Source organism: Cucumis sativus, chromosome 4, assembly GCF_000004075.3.
Source record: "Cucumis sativus cultivar 9930 chromosome 4, Cucumber_9930_V3, whole genome shotgun sequence".
In the NCBI taxonomy this organism is placed as follows: domain Eukaryota; kingdom Viridiplantae; phylum Streptophyta; class Magnoliopsida; order Cucurbitales; family Cucurbitaceae; genus Cucumis; species Cucumis sativus.
In genome coordinates, this window is record NC_026658.2 from 18,718,792 (window position 1) to 18,737,447 (window position 18,656).

General features: G+C 36.3%; 2 protein-coding genes across 3 annotated transcripts; both read left to right on the forward strand.

The window, feature by feature from the left end:
- Nucleotides 1-12,825, forward strand: LOC101216247 (4-alpha-glucanotransferase DPE2). Of its 2 annotated transcripts, none has more exons than XR_004215813.1 (23): nt 1-462; nt 641-1,030; nt 2,518-2,635; nt 2,751-2,806; nt 2,920-3,047; nt 3,146-3,272; nt 3,354-3,550; nt 7,101-7,179; nt 7,309-7,347; nt 7,625-7,744; nt 7,952-8,053; nt 8,149-8,232; nt 8,339-8,581; nt 8,680-8,805; nt 8,894-8,968; nt 9,058-9,129; nt 9,643-9,759; nt 9,909-10,006; nt 10,209-10,368; nt 10,752-10,850; nt 11,800-12,069; nt 12,212-12,305; nt 12,454-12,487. XR_004215813.1 is itself a non-coding variant. In XM_004144271.3 (23 exons), exons 2-23 carry the CDS (start codon nt 677-679, stop codon nt 12,666-12,668), a joined length of 2,901 nt encoding a protein of 966 aa, XP_004144319.1. In that variant the 5' UTR covers nt 50-462; nt 641-676; the 3' UTR covers nt 12,669-12,825. The 2 variants fall into 2 exon arrangements, 1 of the variants encoding a protein (XP_004144319.1); XM_004144271.3 differs by having other exon boundaries at nt 50-462; nt 11,800-11,997; nt 12,454-12,825.
- A 487-nt stretch (nt 12,826-13,312) lies between these two features.
- Nucleotides 13,313-18,415, forward strand: LOC101206386 (phosphatidylinositol 4-kinase gamma 8). Its single transcript, XM_004144312.3, has 4 exons — nt 13,313-14,869; nt 15,425-15,467; nt 15,549-15,659; nt 16,210-18,415. The coding sequence occupies exon 4, from the start codon at nt 16,280-16,282 to the stop codon at nt 17,927-17,929; it is 1,650 nt and encodes a 549-aa protein (XP_004144360.2). The 5' UTR covers nt 13,313-14,869; nt 15,425-15,467; nt 15,549-15,659; nt 16,210-16,279; the 3' UTR covers nt 17,930-18,415.
- The last annotated feature ends 241 nt before the right edge of the window (nt 18,416-18,656 follow it).

Below are 18,656 nucleotides of genomic sequence, written 5' to 3' on the forward strand. Positions count from 1 at the left end.
TCTTATTTTAGAAGAAATTTGTATAAATCCCCATGAAAATCATCAAAGGTAAGATATTTTACAACTTAGATCATTCCATGTGCTTTTAAATTTTGATGCTTTCGTTCTCCTCCACATGGGTCCGAAGATTTTCCGGGAAAATTTCGTGGGGAAAAGTTTCTCAGAACTGTCCAAATGAATTTGTATAACAAGAACAGAAAGATTTCAATTCTACGGTCACTATTCACTTTTTCATTGAACGCCAAAATACAACTCGTTCGAACCTCTCTCTACTACTACAAGACATTCATCACCAAAATATCAAGCAACCCCATCAATCCCTCTCTTACTTTATATCTTCGAGAACGTGGTGATTACTGATTTCCCACTTCCCTACTATATTCTACACCAGCAAGGGAGATTCTCCTTACTGCATTTTCCAACCGAACGAATTCATCTCTTCAATTTCGTTCTTCCTATTTGGTGAGTGAAATATTTTTTATGGGTGTAGCTTAATTTCTTTGAAATTCGATTGTGAAGTTGTATCTCGTTTGGTTTGCCTAGTTCATGTTTCCTTCTTGTTTTGAGTTTCAATCTGGAGAATTAAGCAATTTGCATCTAGCTGAAATGTGAGTGCATTTATTTGTGTTTTGCTGTGTAGAAAACTTGTTCTGGGTCTGTTTCAATTCTGAATAAGATGGTGAATTTGGGATTGTTTTCTGGAGCCAAACGTGCTAAGTCGGTGAATGTGAGATTCAAATTGCCATACTATACTCATTGGGGTCAAAGCTTGGTAGTTTGTGGCTCTGACTCCTTGGTTGGTTCGTGGAATGTGAAGAAGGGGTTGTTACTGAGTCCTGTTCACCAAGGAGATCAGCTTATATGGTGTGGAAGTATTGCGGTGTCTGATGGATTTGAATGTGAGTACAATTATTATGTTGTTGATGACAATAGAAACGTCTTGAGATGGGAGAAGGGAAACAGGAGAAAGGTGTTGTTACCTCAAGGATTACAGGGTGCGGAGGTCATCGAGCTCCGTGATCTTTGGCAGGTGCTCTCTTTTACATTATATTCACCAGTGCTTATTCTTCTTACTATCGTTTCAATTTCTTTGACGTTTCAGCTCGTTGAATTCTATAGGAGACTATTGTATGGCTTTGATTTAATTTGGTTATTGAACATTATGTAAGAATAAACTATGAGATAGTAAGAATAAATAAACTAAATAGAGGTCGGAACTTTTCACTCAAAGAAGCTTCTATCTTCCAAAAATTTTCCATTATTATTTCAATGAAGAAGGAAAACACCCCTGCCTGACACAAAATCATCTCCTTTGCGAATAAATTAACCGATGGCTCCACCTCCTAGCCTCTATTGAGTTGCAACCATGTGATACTGTGCTTCCTCTGATAATAGTGGTTAGGGGTTTCACCCTGTCAATGCTACATTACAAGTTAAGTATAAAACTTCATTTTCTTAGAAAAGTTCACCTTTCATATCCTCAACTAGGATGAATGGCACTTAGAGATGACGCAACAACAGTGGAGCTGTTATGTGGTGCTTGTATAAAAAAGAGTCATCAGGAATAGAGATTTCACATATTTCTATCTATTTGAGCAACGTCCTAAGCAGAACAAGAAAAGGGAAAAGACCAGTTGATTTTCTCTATCATTAAGGTTTCTTGTAAAAGTCAATTTCAAATTCCAAGAGATAAAAGAGCATGAGTCATGACATTGATGAAATGGAGGAAGTTTCTAATTATTGTAATGACAAGGGAATCTGAGAGTCAGAGTAGGCCCCAATCTTCTGCAAAAAATGGATATTTTTCTCACTAGCCGAAGCAAAGGAGAACTTAATGAAGAACTGATTGATGGCTGTTCGTGGACTACACTTTGAGGGTCAGAGGGAACCTAACAAGCATCCTAGTTGTTAAAGAAAACCTTGACCTACAAGCGAAAATCTTATACTGAAGGCAAAACACTCCCATGACTCTCTATCAACCACTTGTCTAGCAGGATCTGATTCTTATGGACCAAAGTATCTACACTGAACCCACCTTCGGTTGTTTATTGTAGCATGGTTTAGTACCAAATTTCCAATGAAGTTGATTTTAGGTAAGATGAGAGTCTGTTTGCCTTGGTGACTGAGAATTGTAACTTGGGGAATTGGGAATTGGAGTTACATTTCAACCTAGGCAGTTATTTATTTATTTATTTTTGGTAAAATTTCCATTTTTTATTAAAAAGATTCATTCATTTTGACTTGTCATTAACGTTCTATATAAAACTTGTTTCGGGAAATGTTTCATGCCAATGAGATGATTATTAATTATGCTTGGATTTGTGCATTTATTTTTTACATTTCAAAGACTTTGCAATACGTTGCCTTTCAGTTTTCTTCTGGTTACTCTTGTAATTTTTTTTCTGAAAATTTTGTACATATTGGTATTTAATAGATGAATTTTGGTCTCTGGAATCTACGAGCATTAGCCTGATTTTAAAGATCTCATCTATTCTTCTCTTTGATACATCAACTCAGACTGGTGGAGATGCGATTCCTTTCAAGAGTGCCTTTAAAGATGTCATCTTTGGAAGAAGTTCAACTTTGAGCATAGAAAGACCACTAGGAAATTTCGTTCATAGTTTGGATGAAGATGGTAAGTTTAATATTTTCTTTGTTATTTCGTGAATATCCTTCTTTAACATAATATGATTACTTCTGGGTAATCTTATCTTAACCAAGTTGTCGTTTTTTTTACTTGACTGAAGCAGACTCTGTTCTTGTCCATTTCAAAATTTGCTGTCCAAATATAGAAGAAGATACAACAGTAAATATATATTTCTCTACCCTGCTTTATTTCTTATCTGCAATTAGTTACTTCACACTGACTGGCGTTCAATTTCAATTCTAGTTATAATTTGTGAAATTTTACTAGTGCAGATCTATGTCATTGGTAGTTCTTCGAAATTAGGACAGTGGAAGGTACAGAATGGAATTAAACTTAGCCATGCGGGTGACTCAATCTGGCATGGAGACTGCATCTTACAATTCAGCGATTTCCCCTTAAAATATCCTTTTCTGTTGTTTTCTTTTACAATTGGAACAATTTCCTATGTTTATGTTTATTCCTTTCTTTCCCCTACCTATTCCTTAATAACAATTTCACGTACAAGTATTGTAAATATGGAAAAGCAGGAGTTATTTCTTCAGAATTTGGGCAAAACCGGGACCTTCTCCTTGATGCTTCAAATTTTCCACCAAGATATATTTTACTTTCAGATGGCATGTTGCGAGTAAGCTATTGTGAAGAAATTTCTTCTGAAGAATACTAGTTAGTTTTTTAGAAAATTAGTTCACAAATTTCTTGTACTCAGGATCTTCCTTGGCGTGGTTCTGGTGTTGCAATCCCCATGTTCTCTGTTAGATCAGACGATGATCTTGGAGTTGGCGAGTTTCTTGACTTGAAATTACTTGTTGACTGGGCTGTGGAGTCTGGTCTCCATTTAGTTCAACTTCTACCTGTTAATGATACATCCGTCCATGGAATGTGGTGGGACTCGTATCCTTACAGGTAGGATGCAGTTTAAATGCTGGATCTGAGGTGCACTCGTCCAATTTTCACTATTTTACTTGTGATAGTGAATAGATTGAAAAGCATATGTTGTTGCACTTCAGTTTTCATTTTCTTCACAGCATCTGGATTGTTTTTAACATTTACCGATAGAAATGTATGGTTTTTCAATTTTCTTAGAGACTGAAGAATGAGACTAGTTTTCCATTGTTACCCTCTGATAGACCCCTATCATATTACAATATAGTAGAAGGGGCAAGAAGAGTGTGGCACATGTGAAAGGAGATGGAAGTTCAGAGGTTGTTATTAGTTAGTTATTTTCATCATGTTGGGAGAATATAAATAGTATTTTCTGGAGAAATAGAGGTAGGTATTTTATGAGGAGTTAGTTCGGCTCTGTTTCATCCTTGCAAGATTGGATAACAGGAGTGAGTTACTTTCTTTACTTACATTGCACAGAGGAATTATTCCTAAGAGAGATCAATAAAGTTTTACATTGAAATCCAAATATCAGATCTCATCATATTGGTATTAGAGCACGTTCATTCTGGGAAGACGTCCGAAATGGTTTAGACGCGTATTGGGGAACGATTGGAGAACGACGAAGGGAGTAGTAAACGCAGTAAGTTCAAGAAGGTCGAGATGACTATCTTCAATGGAGAAGATCGGACTCATGGCTTTTTCGTGCGGACAAGTATTTTCAAATTCACAAACTCATTGACTCTAAAAAATTAATAGTATCGACTATTAGCTTTGAAGGCCCGGCGTTGAATTGGTACCACACTCAAGAGGAACGTGAGAAATTTGTCAATTGGTCGATTCTTAAAGAGAGGTCGTTAGTCCGGTTTCGATTGATCCGAGAGGGATCAATTTGCGCCCGATCTTTACGAATTAAACAAGAGACTACAGCGGACGAGTATCAAAATTTATTCGATAAGTTGGTGGCGCCGTTATCAGATTTACAGGAGAAAGTTGTCGAGGAAACATTTATGGGAGGTTTACTTCCATGGATCAAGGCCGAGGTGGAGTTTTGTGAGCCAGTCGGTTTAGTGCAAATGATGAGAATAGCACAAAAGGTGGAGAATCGGGATATTATAAGGGGAGAGGCCAAATTGCCCGGATATTCGGGAGGAAAATACCAATCCTACCCTGCTGTGACCAACAAATCTAATACATTGACGACCGCGAATGACAACAAGAGTAGTATGAATATTCCCTATGAGAACTATAACACTAAGGGGAGCAACGGCCGACGAAAATTGAAAGGAAGGAAATTCGAAGAGACTATCTGAAGTGAAATTCCAAGCAAGGAAGGAGAAAGGCTCGTGTTTCCAATGAGAAGTACTCAGGAGATCACAAATGTAAGGCGAAAGAGCAAAGGGAACTCAAAATGTTTGTGGTACATGCAGAGAATGAGGAATTTGAAATGATAAAAGAAGTTGAAGTTGAGAAGAAGGAATTGAATGTACCGGAGCTAATTGAAGAAGACGACCTGTGTATTGAACTGTCCTTGAATTCCATGGTAGGATTGACGAATCCAGGAACCATGAAGGTGAGGGGAAAAATACAAAGTAGAGACATGGTAGTGTTGATTGATTGCGGGGCCACTCATAACTTCATATCTGAGAAGTTAGTGAAGGAGTTGATGATTCCAATGACGGATACATCACATTATGAGTTGATCCTTGTATCCGGTTCGACCTTAAAGGGAAAAGGAATCTATGAAGCGTTAGAGGTCTTGTTGGGAGAGTCGACTGCGAAAGAAAATTTCTTACCTATTGAGTCCGGATGTTGTACTCGGAATGTAGTGGTTATACTCCTTAGGAGTAACCGAAGTAGATTAGAAAAATCTATCCATGACTTTTATGCATTAGAGCAAGAAGGTGAACGTTAAGGGAGATCCAAGCCTCACTAAGCTTGGGTGAGTTTGAAGAATATGATTAAATCCTGGAGAAGTAATGATCAGGGGTTCTTGGTTGAATGTAGAGCATTAATAGTGGGGATGACCATGGCTGAATTCTTGGGACTACTTGGGAGTTATATGAGGATATGAGGCAGCGTTTTCCAGATTTTCACCTTGAGGACAAGGTGAATTTGGAGAAGGAGAGTAATGATAGACCACCAATATTTTATCAGTACAGTAGGAGAGGAAATAAAAAATAACACGTGAGGGTGAGGCACGTGTGAGTGAAGGGAATGGTAGCAATATAAATAAGTTTGTAATGGGTGGGAGAGTTGGTGAGGTTTTGAGTTTCAGAATCTTTTCGGTTATTCCTTGAGAGAGAGGAAAACGGAGGATTGTGTTTATGTTATTTCTATCAATAATATCGAATTACTATTTCTTCCTACGTATTCCATCTAAGTCATCAACATTGATCCCAACGATATTCCATACGTATCATGACTCAGTTTTGAGGGGCATTCGGGGTTCTTACGAACCTATAAGAGGCTGACTGGTGAACTCTACTGGGAAGGCATGAAGTTGGATGTGAAGAAATATTTCGAGGAATGCATAGTATGTCAACGTAACTAGCTCCGGCAAGATTGTTAATTCCCCTTGAAATTCCTACTCAAGTGTGGGGTGATATTTCCATGGATTTCATAGAAGGGTTGCCGAAATCCAATGGGTATATGAAGCCATATTTGTTGTGGTAGACAGACTAAGTACGGGCATTTCCTTGCTCTGAAACATCCCTACACTGCTAAAGCCGTGGCTGAGTTGTTTATTAAGGAGATCGTTAGATTACATGGTTTCCCTAAGACCATTGTCTCTAACAGAGATAAGGTTTTCCTCAGCAATTTTTGGAGGGATGAAATTAAACAGGAGTACAACGTATCATCTACAGTCGGATGGGTAAACTGAAGTTGTGAACAGGGGAGTAGAAAACTATTTTGCGTTGTTTCTGCAGTGAGAGACCAAAAGAGTGGGTGAGGTGGCTGTCATGGGCAGAGTATTGGTATAACACCACTTGTCAACTAGCATTAGAGGTAACACCTTTTCAGGCAGTATATGGGAGGACACCACCTCCATTGATTTACTATGGGGATGGAGCAACCACAAACTCGGTGTTAGATGAACAATTAAAGGAGAGATTGATTTAGTACAATCATAACAATCAGTGATCAAGCTTTACATTGAATAATTGTTACCGCTACTTTATGTATTTGATTTTTCTCTATTTGGAATTATACTCTTAGCTGTTATTTTTTTAATTTTGTGTCTAAAGTATGTTAAATGTGCAACTGTCTTAGGTTTATATAATAAATTATTATTATTAAATAAAAACACAATTAGTGTTGCACATTTCTGTCTCTGTATTTTTATGACTTAGTTTGTTGGGTCTCAGCCATATTTCTTAAGTTTGGCCCTTCAAAGTATGCTAAATGTGCAACGGTTAAGTGCTTCATAATTTTCTTTATAACCTTTGTCAGTTTACTCCAAGTTCTATCACCAGAATTACTTACCAACCTTAAAAAGCTTTTATCTCGAGAATTTATGGTTCATTACATTAATTTATGCTGTAGTGATTATTTAATTGGTCCTTTGCAGTTCACTTTCCGTCTTTGCCCTGCATCCATTGTACTTGAGAGTCCAAGCACTATCAGATAATATTCCAGAGGATATCAAGGCATACATTTTTTCTTTTGTTGGAACTATTTCATGTTTTAATTAATCTATTATCTTTACCTATTAACTTATATATTTCTTGTTTTTTTACACCTTTTCTTTTCTTTGGGGTGTGTGGGGGTCTTTGCAGCTGGAGATTCAAAAGGCAAAAGTTGAACTGGATGGAAAGGTAGTTCTCATGCTTATTTTATATTGTTTTGTGCTTGCTTGTTACAGTACTAGGAAACAGAATAACATTCTAATTAGTGATTCATATCCTTGGTATTTTCATTATTTTTTGTTACAGAGTTATGAGAAAAAAGATTATAAAATCCTGATTTTTCATCTGCTCTCCTTTTGTGGATTGTTTGTTAAAGAAAGATTATGGCGAAATTAAAATGCTTGCTTGGTCTATAATTATGTTATCCTACAGTCAAGTTACACGTTCAATTCTGGGATATGTGCAGGATGTGGATTATGAGGCGACTATGGCTGCTAAGCTTACGCTTGCACAGAAAATTTTTGCTCGAGAGAAAGATTCAGTATTGAATTCCAGTTCCTTTCAGAAGTATCTTTCTGAAAACGAGGTTTTGAAGTTTGCTTTTCTCCTGAAAATTTTACGTAGTAGTGGTGAAACTGAAACCATAGTTTTGACACTTCCTCCTATTATAATTAATATATTGATACTGATGAATATTAGGTGGATATCACATCCATTGAACGTCATATTTTATTAGTATATTCTGCCAAAAAGTTTATGATACTGTTCTCATCCCTATGTGATTTACTTAAAGGAATGGCTAAAACCCTATGCCGCGTTCTGTTTTCTGCGAGACTTCTTCGAAACATCAGATCACAGCCAATGGGGTCGTTTCTCTCAATTTTCGAAAGACAAGGTGATGTTTCTTAACATGTACAACCACCCAAGGAATTAAATTCATCTTACTTCTTAGCATGTATTCTAAGTAGATTACTGGCTGTTCTTTCACAGCTTGAGAAGCTTATCTCAAAGGACAGCTTGCATTATGAAGTCATCTGCTTCCACTATTATATTCAATATCATTTGCACCAACAGGTACTTAAAGTCATTAATTATAAGTTCCATTAATGGTTTCTGCTGTTAAATGAGATGGAAGAGGTCTTTTGCATCTTCATTGTTTGGTGACATTATTAATTGACAGTTGTCGGAGGCAGCAAATTATGGAAGAAAGAAAGGAGTGATATTGAAAGGCGATCTTCCGATTGGTGTCGATAAGAATAGTGTAGACACCTGGGTTTACCCTACTTTATTCCGTATGAACACGTCAACCGGAGCACCTCCAGATTACTTTGACAAAAATGGACAAAATTGGGGATTTCCAACATACAACTGGGAGGAGATGTCAAAAGATAACTATGCTTGGTGGCGCGCTCGTTTAACTCAGGTTTTGCTAAAGTTCAGGAACCTTTTATTGTCTGTCCTTAACCTTTGTTGGCCTTGCATTAATCTTATGCACATATAACTTTCATGCTTGAATTGTAGATGTCAAACTACTTCACAGCTTACAGAATTGATCATATATTGGGTTTCTTTCGAATTTGGGAGCTTCCAGAGCATGCTATGACCGGTTTAGTTGGAAAATTCCGCCCTTCTATTCCGTTAAGCCAGGTACGTTTGGTCATTTCAGAAGCAAACATTTCTATTTTTAATGTGAATGGTTGTGCAAAATTTTGTTTAAATAATTATTTTTCCACAGGAAGAGCTCGAAAGAGAGGGAATATGGGACTTTGATCGCTTGAGTCGTCCATATATCAAGGCTGAATTTTTACAGGTTGCTAAACTTTGAATCTACTTAGCAATCTTGAAAAGCATTATTCGATTCTAATGACCTGAAGTATGGTTTAACTTTTCTTTTTCCAGGATAAATTTGGAGCTGCATGGGGGTTTATTGCGTCTCACTTTCTGAATGAATATCAGAAGAACTTTTATGAGGTGATAATTATGATGTATGCTGCATAAAATTTGACTTTCAGTTATCCATGGTATATCCTATGAAAACAACATCACGTCCTTGCCGAATCCACCAATCTACTCAGTTAACTATTACTCTTGTGCAGTCCATTTTCTTCACATTGGGATAAAATTATGCATTTTTTTATACATTTTATAATTATTTTTTTTCAGAATGTAGAATTAAGAACTCTATTATTAGTGATACTGAAAGTTATATCATATCTAGTGGACACTGGAGAGTTTCCTGTTTTGAATCAGATTGACCTATAGAACAATTGTCAATTATAGTTATAAATGAGTGCACGAATCAGAGTAAAAAGTGGTTGGATTGAACTTGATAGTTTTAATACTAGCAAAGACGTGTGAACATTTATTTCTCCAATTGATTCCAAAACTTTGATATTATCTACTTCTGCTCCAACTAATATCTCTCAAGTCTTATCTGGGCATTTTCAGTCTTAATTGTGGTGAGCATTCGTTTCTCTTTTTCAGTTCAAGGAGGAATGTAACACAGAGAAAAAAATTGCCTCCAAACTGAAGTCACTTATTGAAGAGACACAGTTGCAAAACCCAGACCAGATACGACGCAGTCTTTTTGATCTTATACAGGCAAGAAGATGTTACATTAGAGAATGCCTGGTCTATGAAAACTTGTTCATGGAAAACATCAACCTTTTTCTCTCAAGCCCTCTAGATTTGATTGGACTTGCCATTTCTATACAGATCATGGCCTTCAGTTCCTTTTTTATTCTTTGCAGAACATAGTTCTTATGAGAGACCTAGAGAATCCAAGAAGTTTCTATCCACGCTTCAATCTTGAAGATACTTCTAGCTTTAATGATTTGGATGATCACAGGTTGCAGTTTTTCTTCCCTGTATTACTTTCACTGGAGACGTATTCCTAAAAACTCCTATCATATTTTATTTCAAAACGAAGTTTTAACAGTTATCCTTTGAGATGAACACTTTCTTTTATCCTTCATTATAAATTTCTTCTCTCTTTGATACGAAGTTGACATCTGTTGCAAGATCTTAATAGTTTTTCTTTTACGATGCAGTAAGGATGTTCTGAAAAGATTATACTATGACTACTACTTCCACCGGCAAGAGGATCTTTGGCGGAAAAATGCTTTAAAGACCTTGCCTGTTCTCCTTGACTCTTCTGACATGCTGGCCTGTGGAGAAGATCTTGGTCTCATTCCTTCATGTGTTCATCCTGTATGACTAAATTATAACTGATCCTCTTTTTGAAATGCACATACCCACTTTCATGGCATGAAGTAAACCATGCGGGTCAACTGGCAAAACTGTTTTTTTTTTTTGGAGAAAACGTACTTTTGAGTAAAAGCACTTCTCTTCTTCTACATGTACTTTTGGAAGAAGCACCAATTAAGTGCTTCTCATGAAATCGTTTATAGTTCTTTCAAAACAACATTTTATTATTAAACCAAACACTTCAATTTTTTAGAAAAAGATATATTTTTAGTGGGACAAAAGTACTTTTTATCCTTAAAAAGATCACTATAAACTCACATAATAGACCGTCAATCCTAAGTGGGAGGGCTTGTGGAGTCTTAACCTTATTCTTGTTTTTGATGCAGGTTATGGAGGAGTTGGGATTAATTGGTTTACGGATTCAACGTATGCCAAATGAACCTGATCTAGAGTTTGGGATCCCTTCTCAATATAGCTACATGACTGTAAGCCCTTGAATCTCATTTTTTTTTCCACTTTAAAATTGACAAAACTTTCTCCTATGATGAGGAAGGAATGCAAATATTTTATTTTGAAAAGGAAACAAACTCATGCATTAATAAAAATAAAAATAGAAGCCATAGCTCGTAGTACAAGAGAGTTATAATGAGCAAATGCTATGACAATAGAACAAGAAAGATCGGCAAGTGCACTCGAGCATCTCAACTAGGTTGACACCCCATAACACCCTCATCATATCCAAACAAAAGGAGTCCAACCTAAGTAATTAAAGATCAAAAGGCTAGGCGCAACCAATACAAACCAAGCAACTGTATGATCAATCCGGCCTAAACATAGCCACAAACCAAAAAAAATCTGAGAACAATACATCGATACAGAAAACTGGAATATAAAACTGGAAGAAGGAGAGCCATCATAAGGGTCATCTAAAGCCAGGGTCCAGAATTAGAGCTTCAGTCAACTGGGAAAGATGAAAACCTTCCAATTTAGCAAAATATCTTGTAGAGAGAAATCTTTGAATTGTTTACTGAGCAGGTGCCACGAGGAGGCATTCAGCTGAGCCAATTCAAACCTGTCCTTACAGAAAAGAAGTCTATTTCCTACTGAGCTTATATGCTACTAGTTCAAGGTTAATAAAGCGAACAAAGTATAATTATTTTCATTACCTTAAAAACAAGAATCTGTAACAGGACCAAAATAGGTTCATCTGCCTTTCATGACTAAGGAGGAAACTACCAAACCTCAGTAGAATGGAAAAGTATTGATTTCCTGACAAAATTTATGACGTATTTGTATACTTATTTTGAGAAAGTTGCACATTCCTTTCAAATTCCTTCTATCTGGCATACGTTATACATTTACCATCGATAAGTTTGAAAAATTCTTCCAAAATGATACCACTCCGGATTGGCTAACAATGGGAACATGTTTTAGGTGTGTGCTCCATCCTGCCATGACTGCTCGACTTTGCGTGCTTGGTGGGATGAAGACGAAGAAAGAAGACAACGGTTCATGAAGAACGTTATAGAATCTGATATATTGCCACCTAGCCAATGTATTCCAGAGATAGCACATTTCATCATAAAGCAGCATTTTGAAGCTCCATCTATGTGGGCTATCTTCCCACTTCAGGTGACAGGGTGGTCCTAACCTTTTTTTTGTTTGCAATATCAGGAGATTTACATCTCAAATTATTTGGATCGAGTTGAGTAACAAACAAATACATTTTTAAAAGTGTCTCTCCTTTCCTATGTCCATTGACACCCAAGTTATAGTTAATTACCATTTTCAGTTGATTCTCTCTGGTCTTCATGAAGTTCATCTTCGTCTTTTACATCAATGTCAGGACCTATTAGCACTGAAAGAGGAATACACAACACGACCTGCAAAAGAGGAGACGATCAATGACCCTACAAATCCAAAGCACTATTGGAGATTCCGTAAGCATGTCTTCATAATTCATGTTTGGTGGAAAAGGAAGAAAAAGAAAAAGAAAAATTTCAAAGCTATTGTATCGGTTTCACTGCAAAGTGCATATAATGTTTCTTGTCTCGAAAATCATCGTTTTTTATCTGTTATGTTTTTCAGGTAGTCATGTGACATTAGAATCTCTAATGAAGGATAAAGAACTCCAAGCAACCATCAAAGGTCTTTCCCTTGAGAGTGGGAGATCGGTTCCTCATGATGAAGCCAAACCAGCATCAAAACCAACATCTGTAGATGTTGAAGCTAACGAAGAAAAGATATCTCTAGCAACGAAGTCCAATGGAAAACCACAAAAGGAGACACTCGCAGTCACATGAATGCAAATAGCTTTTGAGGTAAGTTTTCTCAATTGTACAATAAAACAATTCGAGAGAGCGATGAAACAATAGCTTCTTCGAACGTTGTATGAACACTTGCTTCTTCTAAGCCTGCCTAATAAAAGGAAATCAAGTCTTCTCTTCTTGTGTTGGATCATTGCTGTTTATTGTAATTTAACCAATCATGAACAACCCTACAAAATGACTTCAACTCCAAGGTACTTTCATGTGCTCTTGATGAAAGCTGTACAATGTTTTCTAAAGTGGCTGAAGTGCACTAGAAAGCAAAACCCTTTGCAACTTAAGTTTGAATCCGGTGATTTTCTTAGAAATTTTATTTATTTAATTTTTAAGGTAGACACAATAAAACATGGAAATTAATTACTTAAGGATGGTGTAGAGCTTCTGAAAGAGACCCTTCAGAGAAACCAAGGCTTCTTTCTCAACTTTTTCACATGTTATTCATCCAAATCTTGATATTTTTATATATCCATACTTTCATTACAAAATATAACAAAAATATTAATCATGATAGACTATGTTACAAATAATAATCTATAAACATGGTAGACCATATTGTATCATAAGTGTCTATTAGTGATAAAAGTTAAATTTTGCTATATTTACTATTTTTTAAAAATATTGTTATATATTTAATCATTATTCCTAAAATTGCTATGATGATATTTGCGAGATCATTTTAGGTAAGCATCCAGACTACTCAATCTTCCTTAATTAATTATATTACAAAAAAAAATAAAAAATAAAAAATGAATTTATCACAAAACCAAAAAGTGAAATGAAACACAAAATTCTCCACATCCAAGCTTTTATATATACTATAGACATGTATTATCTCACACATTTCAAACTTTTACTATGAGTCACAAGACCGAATAAGAAGTCTTTTAGGTACATATGTATTAGGTAGCACATTCCAAATTTTTACTATGCGTTACAAAATTGAATTTCTACAACTCTTAATTAAGTCCTGTAGAGTGGTTTTAGTAAGCGTTTTAGATATATATATATATATATATATATATATATCATGTCACACACATCTTGCAGTTGTTCATAGGCTTTATGAGATTGGAGTTCTTGATTTTACCTACTAGTGGAAGTTCATTTACCAATCTTGTATACCCAAGAAACATCGTTCATCCAATACTTTAATTCAAGCCGTTGTCCAAACTATATAAAACACATCCAAAAGATTTATAAACTTCATTTCCTTTTTGTTCTTGACGTGGATGAACAAAAAACATACTTACATTCTCCTTTGAGTTCAAACCACTGTCCAAATACATAAAACATACTCGCACTCTATTTTCTCCCAAAATCTTAAAAAAGAAAATGCAAAGTATTCACTATCGCTGCCCGGTGGAAGTGTATGTTGAAGGATGGTGCAACAGCAGTTGGGCGCAAGGAAGGATTCAATCGTGAAGGAGCAATTTCAATTTGATCTTTTAGGGTTTTTTTTTTCTTTCTAAAGGACAATAAGGAACAAAGTATTGGTGATAGAGTAAGATGGTGAGGATGATTGTGGCTTGGTAAGAGGTTAGAGGAAGAGGGAAAGAAGAATTAATTACAAACCTGAGGTCCCAAGTTTGAGTTGTAGTTGCTGTTGGCCGTCGTAGGGTGTTGAGTCATGAGGGAGAACCTCAAGTCGTGCGGGAGATAAATGAAGAGAAAAATGGAACATTAGGGGTTTTTTTATGTGGGGGTAATTTTGACATTGCAACTCATTTTTATTACGATTTTTTTAAGGAAAAAAATTAACTTTATGAAGGTAAATTTAATAAATAATATAATATTCCAGTAAAAAAAAAGGAAAACGGAAAAGTTGGGTAAATGAAAGCAAAACAAAAACAGGGTTTTGTCTCTGAACAGCGGATGACGCGGCCATGGAAGTTAGTTATAGACAGTTTTAGTTTTAGCAAAAATAACCTGTCCCAATTCAGCCAAATTTGGAAAATGCCCAAAAAAAGAAACAGCGTGGGGAAATTTTGATTGATAAAGGGGTTGGGGTTGTAGGATTTTTGGGCACTGCATTGGGGTTGAGGAATTTCTTCTTCTTTTATACTGGTCAAAGGGGAGCGGGAGGGCTCTCTTTCTGAATTTTGCCGGTGACCCAACTGGTTTCTCTCGCGCTCCCATTCTCCTGTTTGTCTCCCTGAATGCCTTAACCAGTGTTCAGGGTAATTTCACTCTTTTACTTCCCACCATTTTCATTTCCTGCTCAATCTGCACCAATCCCATCAATGATTAATACTTCTCACTTTAATTTTCTCTTTTTCGTTTTTGTTTGCTTATTGGGTGGTTAGATCGGAGAAGGACTTGTTGTTCTGTTTACCATCAATCTCTTGAATGATTAATGTTTGGTTATTGGGTGCTTAGATTGAAGAAAGGTTTTTTGTTCTGTTTGGCATGAATCCCATGAATGGTTAATAGTTATGGTTTTGATTTTCTCTTTTTGATTTCTGTATGCTTATTCGGTTCTTAGATGGAAGAACAGTTTACTTTTTCTGTTTGGTTCTTTCTAGGGAAAATGAGTGTAATCGACGGTTGGATCGTTTGGAATAGTGAAATGTAGATTTTGGAAGTCATATGATGGTTTTTATTTTTTTGTGTATTCATTAGTGTATCTCTCTTTTGGGTTTGTAGGTAGATGGAAGTACAGTTTATTTTCTTTTTGTTTCCCGGAAAAATGTGTATGAGTCCGTTGTTTTTTTTTATTATTATTTTGGTTTCAGATCATTCTGGTGACTTAATTGCAAAGGGGCGTGGGATTAATAGGTTTGTTAATATCACTCAAGAGTGTTTTTCTTGATTTTCAGTACATGATATTTAGATTTTATGATTCTAACTTCTCTACAGGTTGTGATGGATTCCAGAAAAATGGGTGGAAGTCGGCATGCGTTTGTTGTAAATCATGCATGAAGTACAAAGCTGCATCTGATATTTTACAACTTAATCTGACCTTAATGGGTAAGAAAGATTAATAATTGGCCACCATATTGTTTCTTGCTGGCATGGTTTTTCAAATTTTCTTGTTTTAATCAAATAAATATTGTTTTATGATATTGAACTTTATGAAGTCGAGGCATTTTCTGTGGAAAATTACTTCTGCAAATGTCCATTTTCTGAGGACTAAGGATCTGCAAATGTTGTTCGATGTTTGAGCATCTTCTAATTAACAAATATGGAGATATATTTCATTAAATGTACATTGATATATACCTCGGTTATTTGATTGCATTGAAGCACTCATAAAAATTTGTTTGAAAATAGTATGAATTGGGAATTTGGAAAGCAGTAATTTATGACAAAAATAGATTCATTTAACATGTAGTTTCATTCAATGATTTCTGTAAGTCCATCAAATAGATATACTTACAAAATTATACTTTTCTGCACACACTTTTATTCTTTTATTGGATTCTTGTCACTAGTACTTCAATCTGAATGCACTTCTTGGAAATGAGAAATGAACTGATTCGAGATTGTCACTTTTGATTGGGCTGAGTGATGTTTCCAGGAAAGGCAGATCCTTAGGGAAAACCGCGAAATTTTTTTCTTTCATTGGCATACAATTGTCATTCAGCTGTATGAAATTGTACACGATGGCCGTTGTAGTTGATCAGCGTCGTGAATTTAAGGCATTTTGCCGGTCTCAGAGATGTAGACTTCAATCTTATACTCATCTTGACCTCAGCAATTGCGAAATTGATCAAAATAATTTCGTCAATTCCTTGAGAGAAGCATTTGAAGTTGCTTGTATACATCGAAGCTTTTCAACACCCTGCCTATCTTTGGTAGAAGAAGTTGACTACAAGCCAAGAATTAAAATCATGGTTGGCCAAGGTACAAGGCTACATGGTGTCATTGAAGAGGCTGTAAATGCTTTGGCATCCGGTGTTGATCCAGTACCGGTGTCAAGTGGTTTAGGTGGTGCGTATATCTTGCGTAATGAGAGTGGAGTAAACATTGCTGTGGTAAAGCCTATTGATGAAGAGCCATTTGCCTGTAATAATCCAAAAGGATTTGTTGGTAGGCTGATGGGTCAACCTGGTCTGAAACGCTCAGTTCGGATCGGTGAAACAGGTGTCCGTGAATTGGCAGCTTATTTGCTTGACTATGGTGGCTTTGTCGGTGTTCCTCCAACAGCTTTGGTAGAAATCTCTAATGTAGGATTCCATGTTAATAATTCATACGGGATTCCAGCTGCACCACGCAAGATTGCTTCACTCCAGAGTTACGTAGATCATGATTGTGACGCTGGAGAGCTTGGTCCCTCTAGTTTCTCTGTTGCTGCAGTTCATCGCATAGGGATTTTTGATATAAGGCTCTTAAATATTGATAGGCATGCAGGCAATTTACTTGTGAAGAAGAAACAAAGGCATGAAAATTGTGATGTTTGGGGGGTCGAGCTTGTGCCAATTGATCATGGACTTTGCCTTCCTGAGTGGCTTGATGATCCGTATTTCGAATGGCTTCACTGGCCTCAAGCCTCGATTCCTTTCTCTGAGACTGAGCTTGAGTACATTGCCAATCTTGATCCTTTCAAAGATGCAGAACTCTTAAGATCTGAGCTTCCTGCTATAAGGGAGGCCTCCATTAGAATCCTCATTCTGTGCACCATTTTTCTGAAAAAGGCTGCAGCTAGTGGGCTTTGTCTTGCTGATATTGGCGAAATGATGACCCGGGAATTTGGCAGTGGAGAAGAAAACTTAAGTGCATTAGAGAACCTTTGTGCTCGAGCTATGGCCATTGTACCAATTATCATTTCAGGCGAGCATGACAGTGAACAAGAAAACAGTGACCTAGAAATGTTTAAATTTGAAAGTGAAAGCAAATATGATGGTCTTAACAAAGAGGTTTCTGACCCTCAACTCCGAGAAACTTCTGAAATCCTCAAGCCTCCAAAAGCTCCTAAGCTCCAATGTCTTGATTATCTAACTGAATCAAAGACTACACCATTAACCAATATTGAAACCGATGAAAACATACACAAGGATGACATCGATTGTAACTACATTGTTTCAAAAAGTAGTAACCACAGTAGCTTGATCAAGAGCAAGAGTTTTTCGGTGCAAAATCTTCAGATCGAGAGCGGGGCAATCATGTTTGGAGAAATGAGTAGGGACGAGTGGGAGCTGTTCTTGGATAGTTTTGAGAAGATTTTACCCGAAGTACTCAACAAGACGAGGTGCGTGGGCTCAAAGCTTCAGAGGATGGGAACTTCTTGCAAATTCTGATTTGTTTTCTCTGGAGTGGATTGAATTCGTAGCGAAACAAGATGGAAGTGAAATGCAGTTTGCTCATCTTTGTAACTAGAGAAGGAACTGTACATTATATTATTATGGTAAAAGGAGACCTTTTCATAGAATAGATGGATGATGATGATGATGCTGATGGTGGTGGTGGTGGTGATGGATGATAACGATGATAGGGTCAGAAAAGGAAAAGTGAGTGGTGAGTTAGGCAGCCATCCTTTCCTTTGTGTAACTTTTTTTTATAAATTTTCCTCATGTTTTCTTTTGCTTGTAAACACAAATCAAATGCCTGGCCTGCATTGAAAATCTTTTTGTTGCAGGTCATGATGTGTTCTTTAGAAAATATTCTTCAGCTCTTTCCCTCTTTTGTAATCCCATATTTCATTTACTTATATATACATATGTATATGTATGTGTACATTTTGTATTCAGCACTCAAAACATTTTGTTCATCTTCTTTTTCTTCAACTATTCTTTTCGCTCTTTTATTATTGGGTTAGAATTTTAAAGCTCTGCTGCCAGATTTATTATAAAAGAAAAAAAACAAAAAGAAAAAAAGTTTGACATCGTTCCAAATGGTTTATCTTCTTTGTTTAACTTAGTTAAATTCGTAATTTGTGAAACATCTAATTTTGGAAGGTTACACATTTTATTTCTACACACCTGAATTGTTGTTGTGTATCAAAGTTTTTAACCTTCGCGCCATTTT

Coding starts and splice junctions, on each gene's coding strand:
- LOC101216247 (XM_004144271.3), top strand. CDS start 677: ATGGTGAATTTGGGATTGTTTTCTGGAGCCAAACGTGCTAAGTCGGTG. Junction 2,807..2,919: donor ATATAGAAGAAGATACAACA/GTAAATATATAT, acceptor TTACTAGTGCAG/ATCTATGTCATTGGTAGTTC. Junction 11,998..12,211: donor GGGCTATCTTCCCACTTCAG/GTGACAGGGTGG, acceptor CATCAATGTCAG/GACCTATTAGCACTGAAAGA.
- LOC101206386 (XM_004144312.3), top strand. CDS start 16,280: ATGAAATTGTACACGATGGCCGTTGTAGTTGATCAGCGTCGTGAATTT.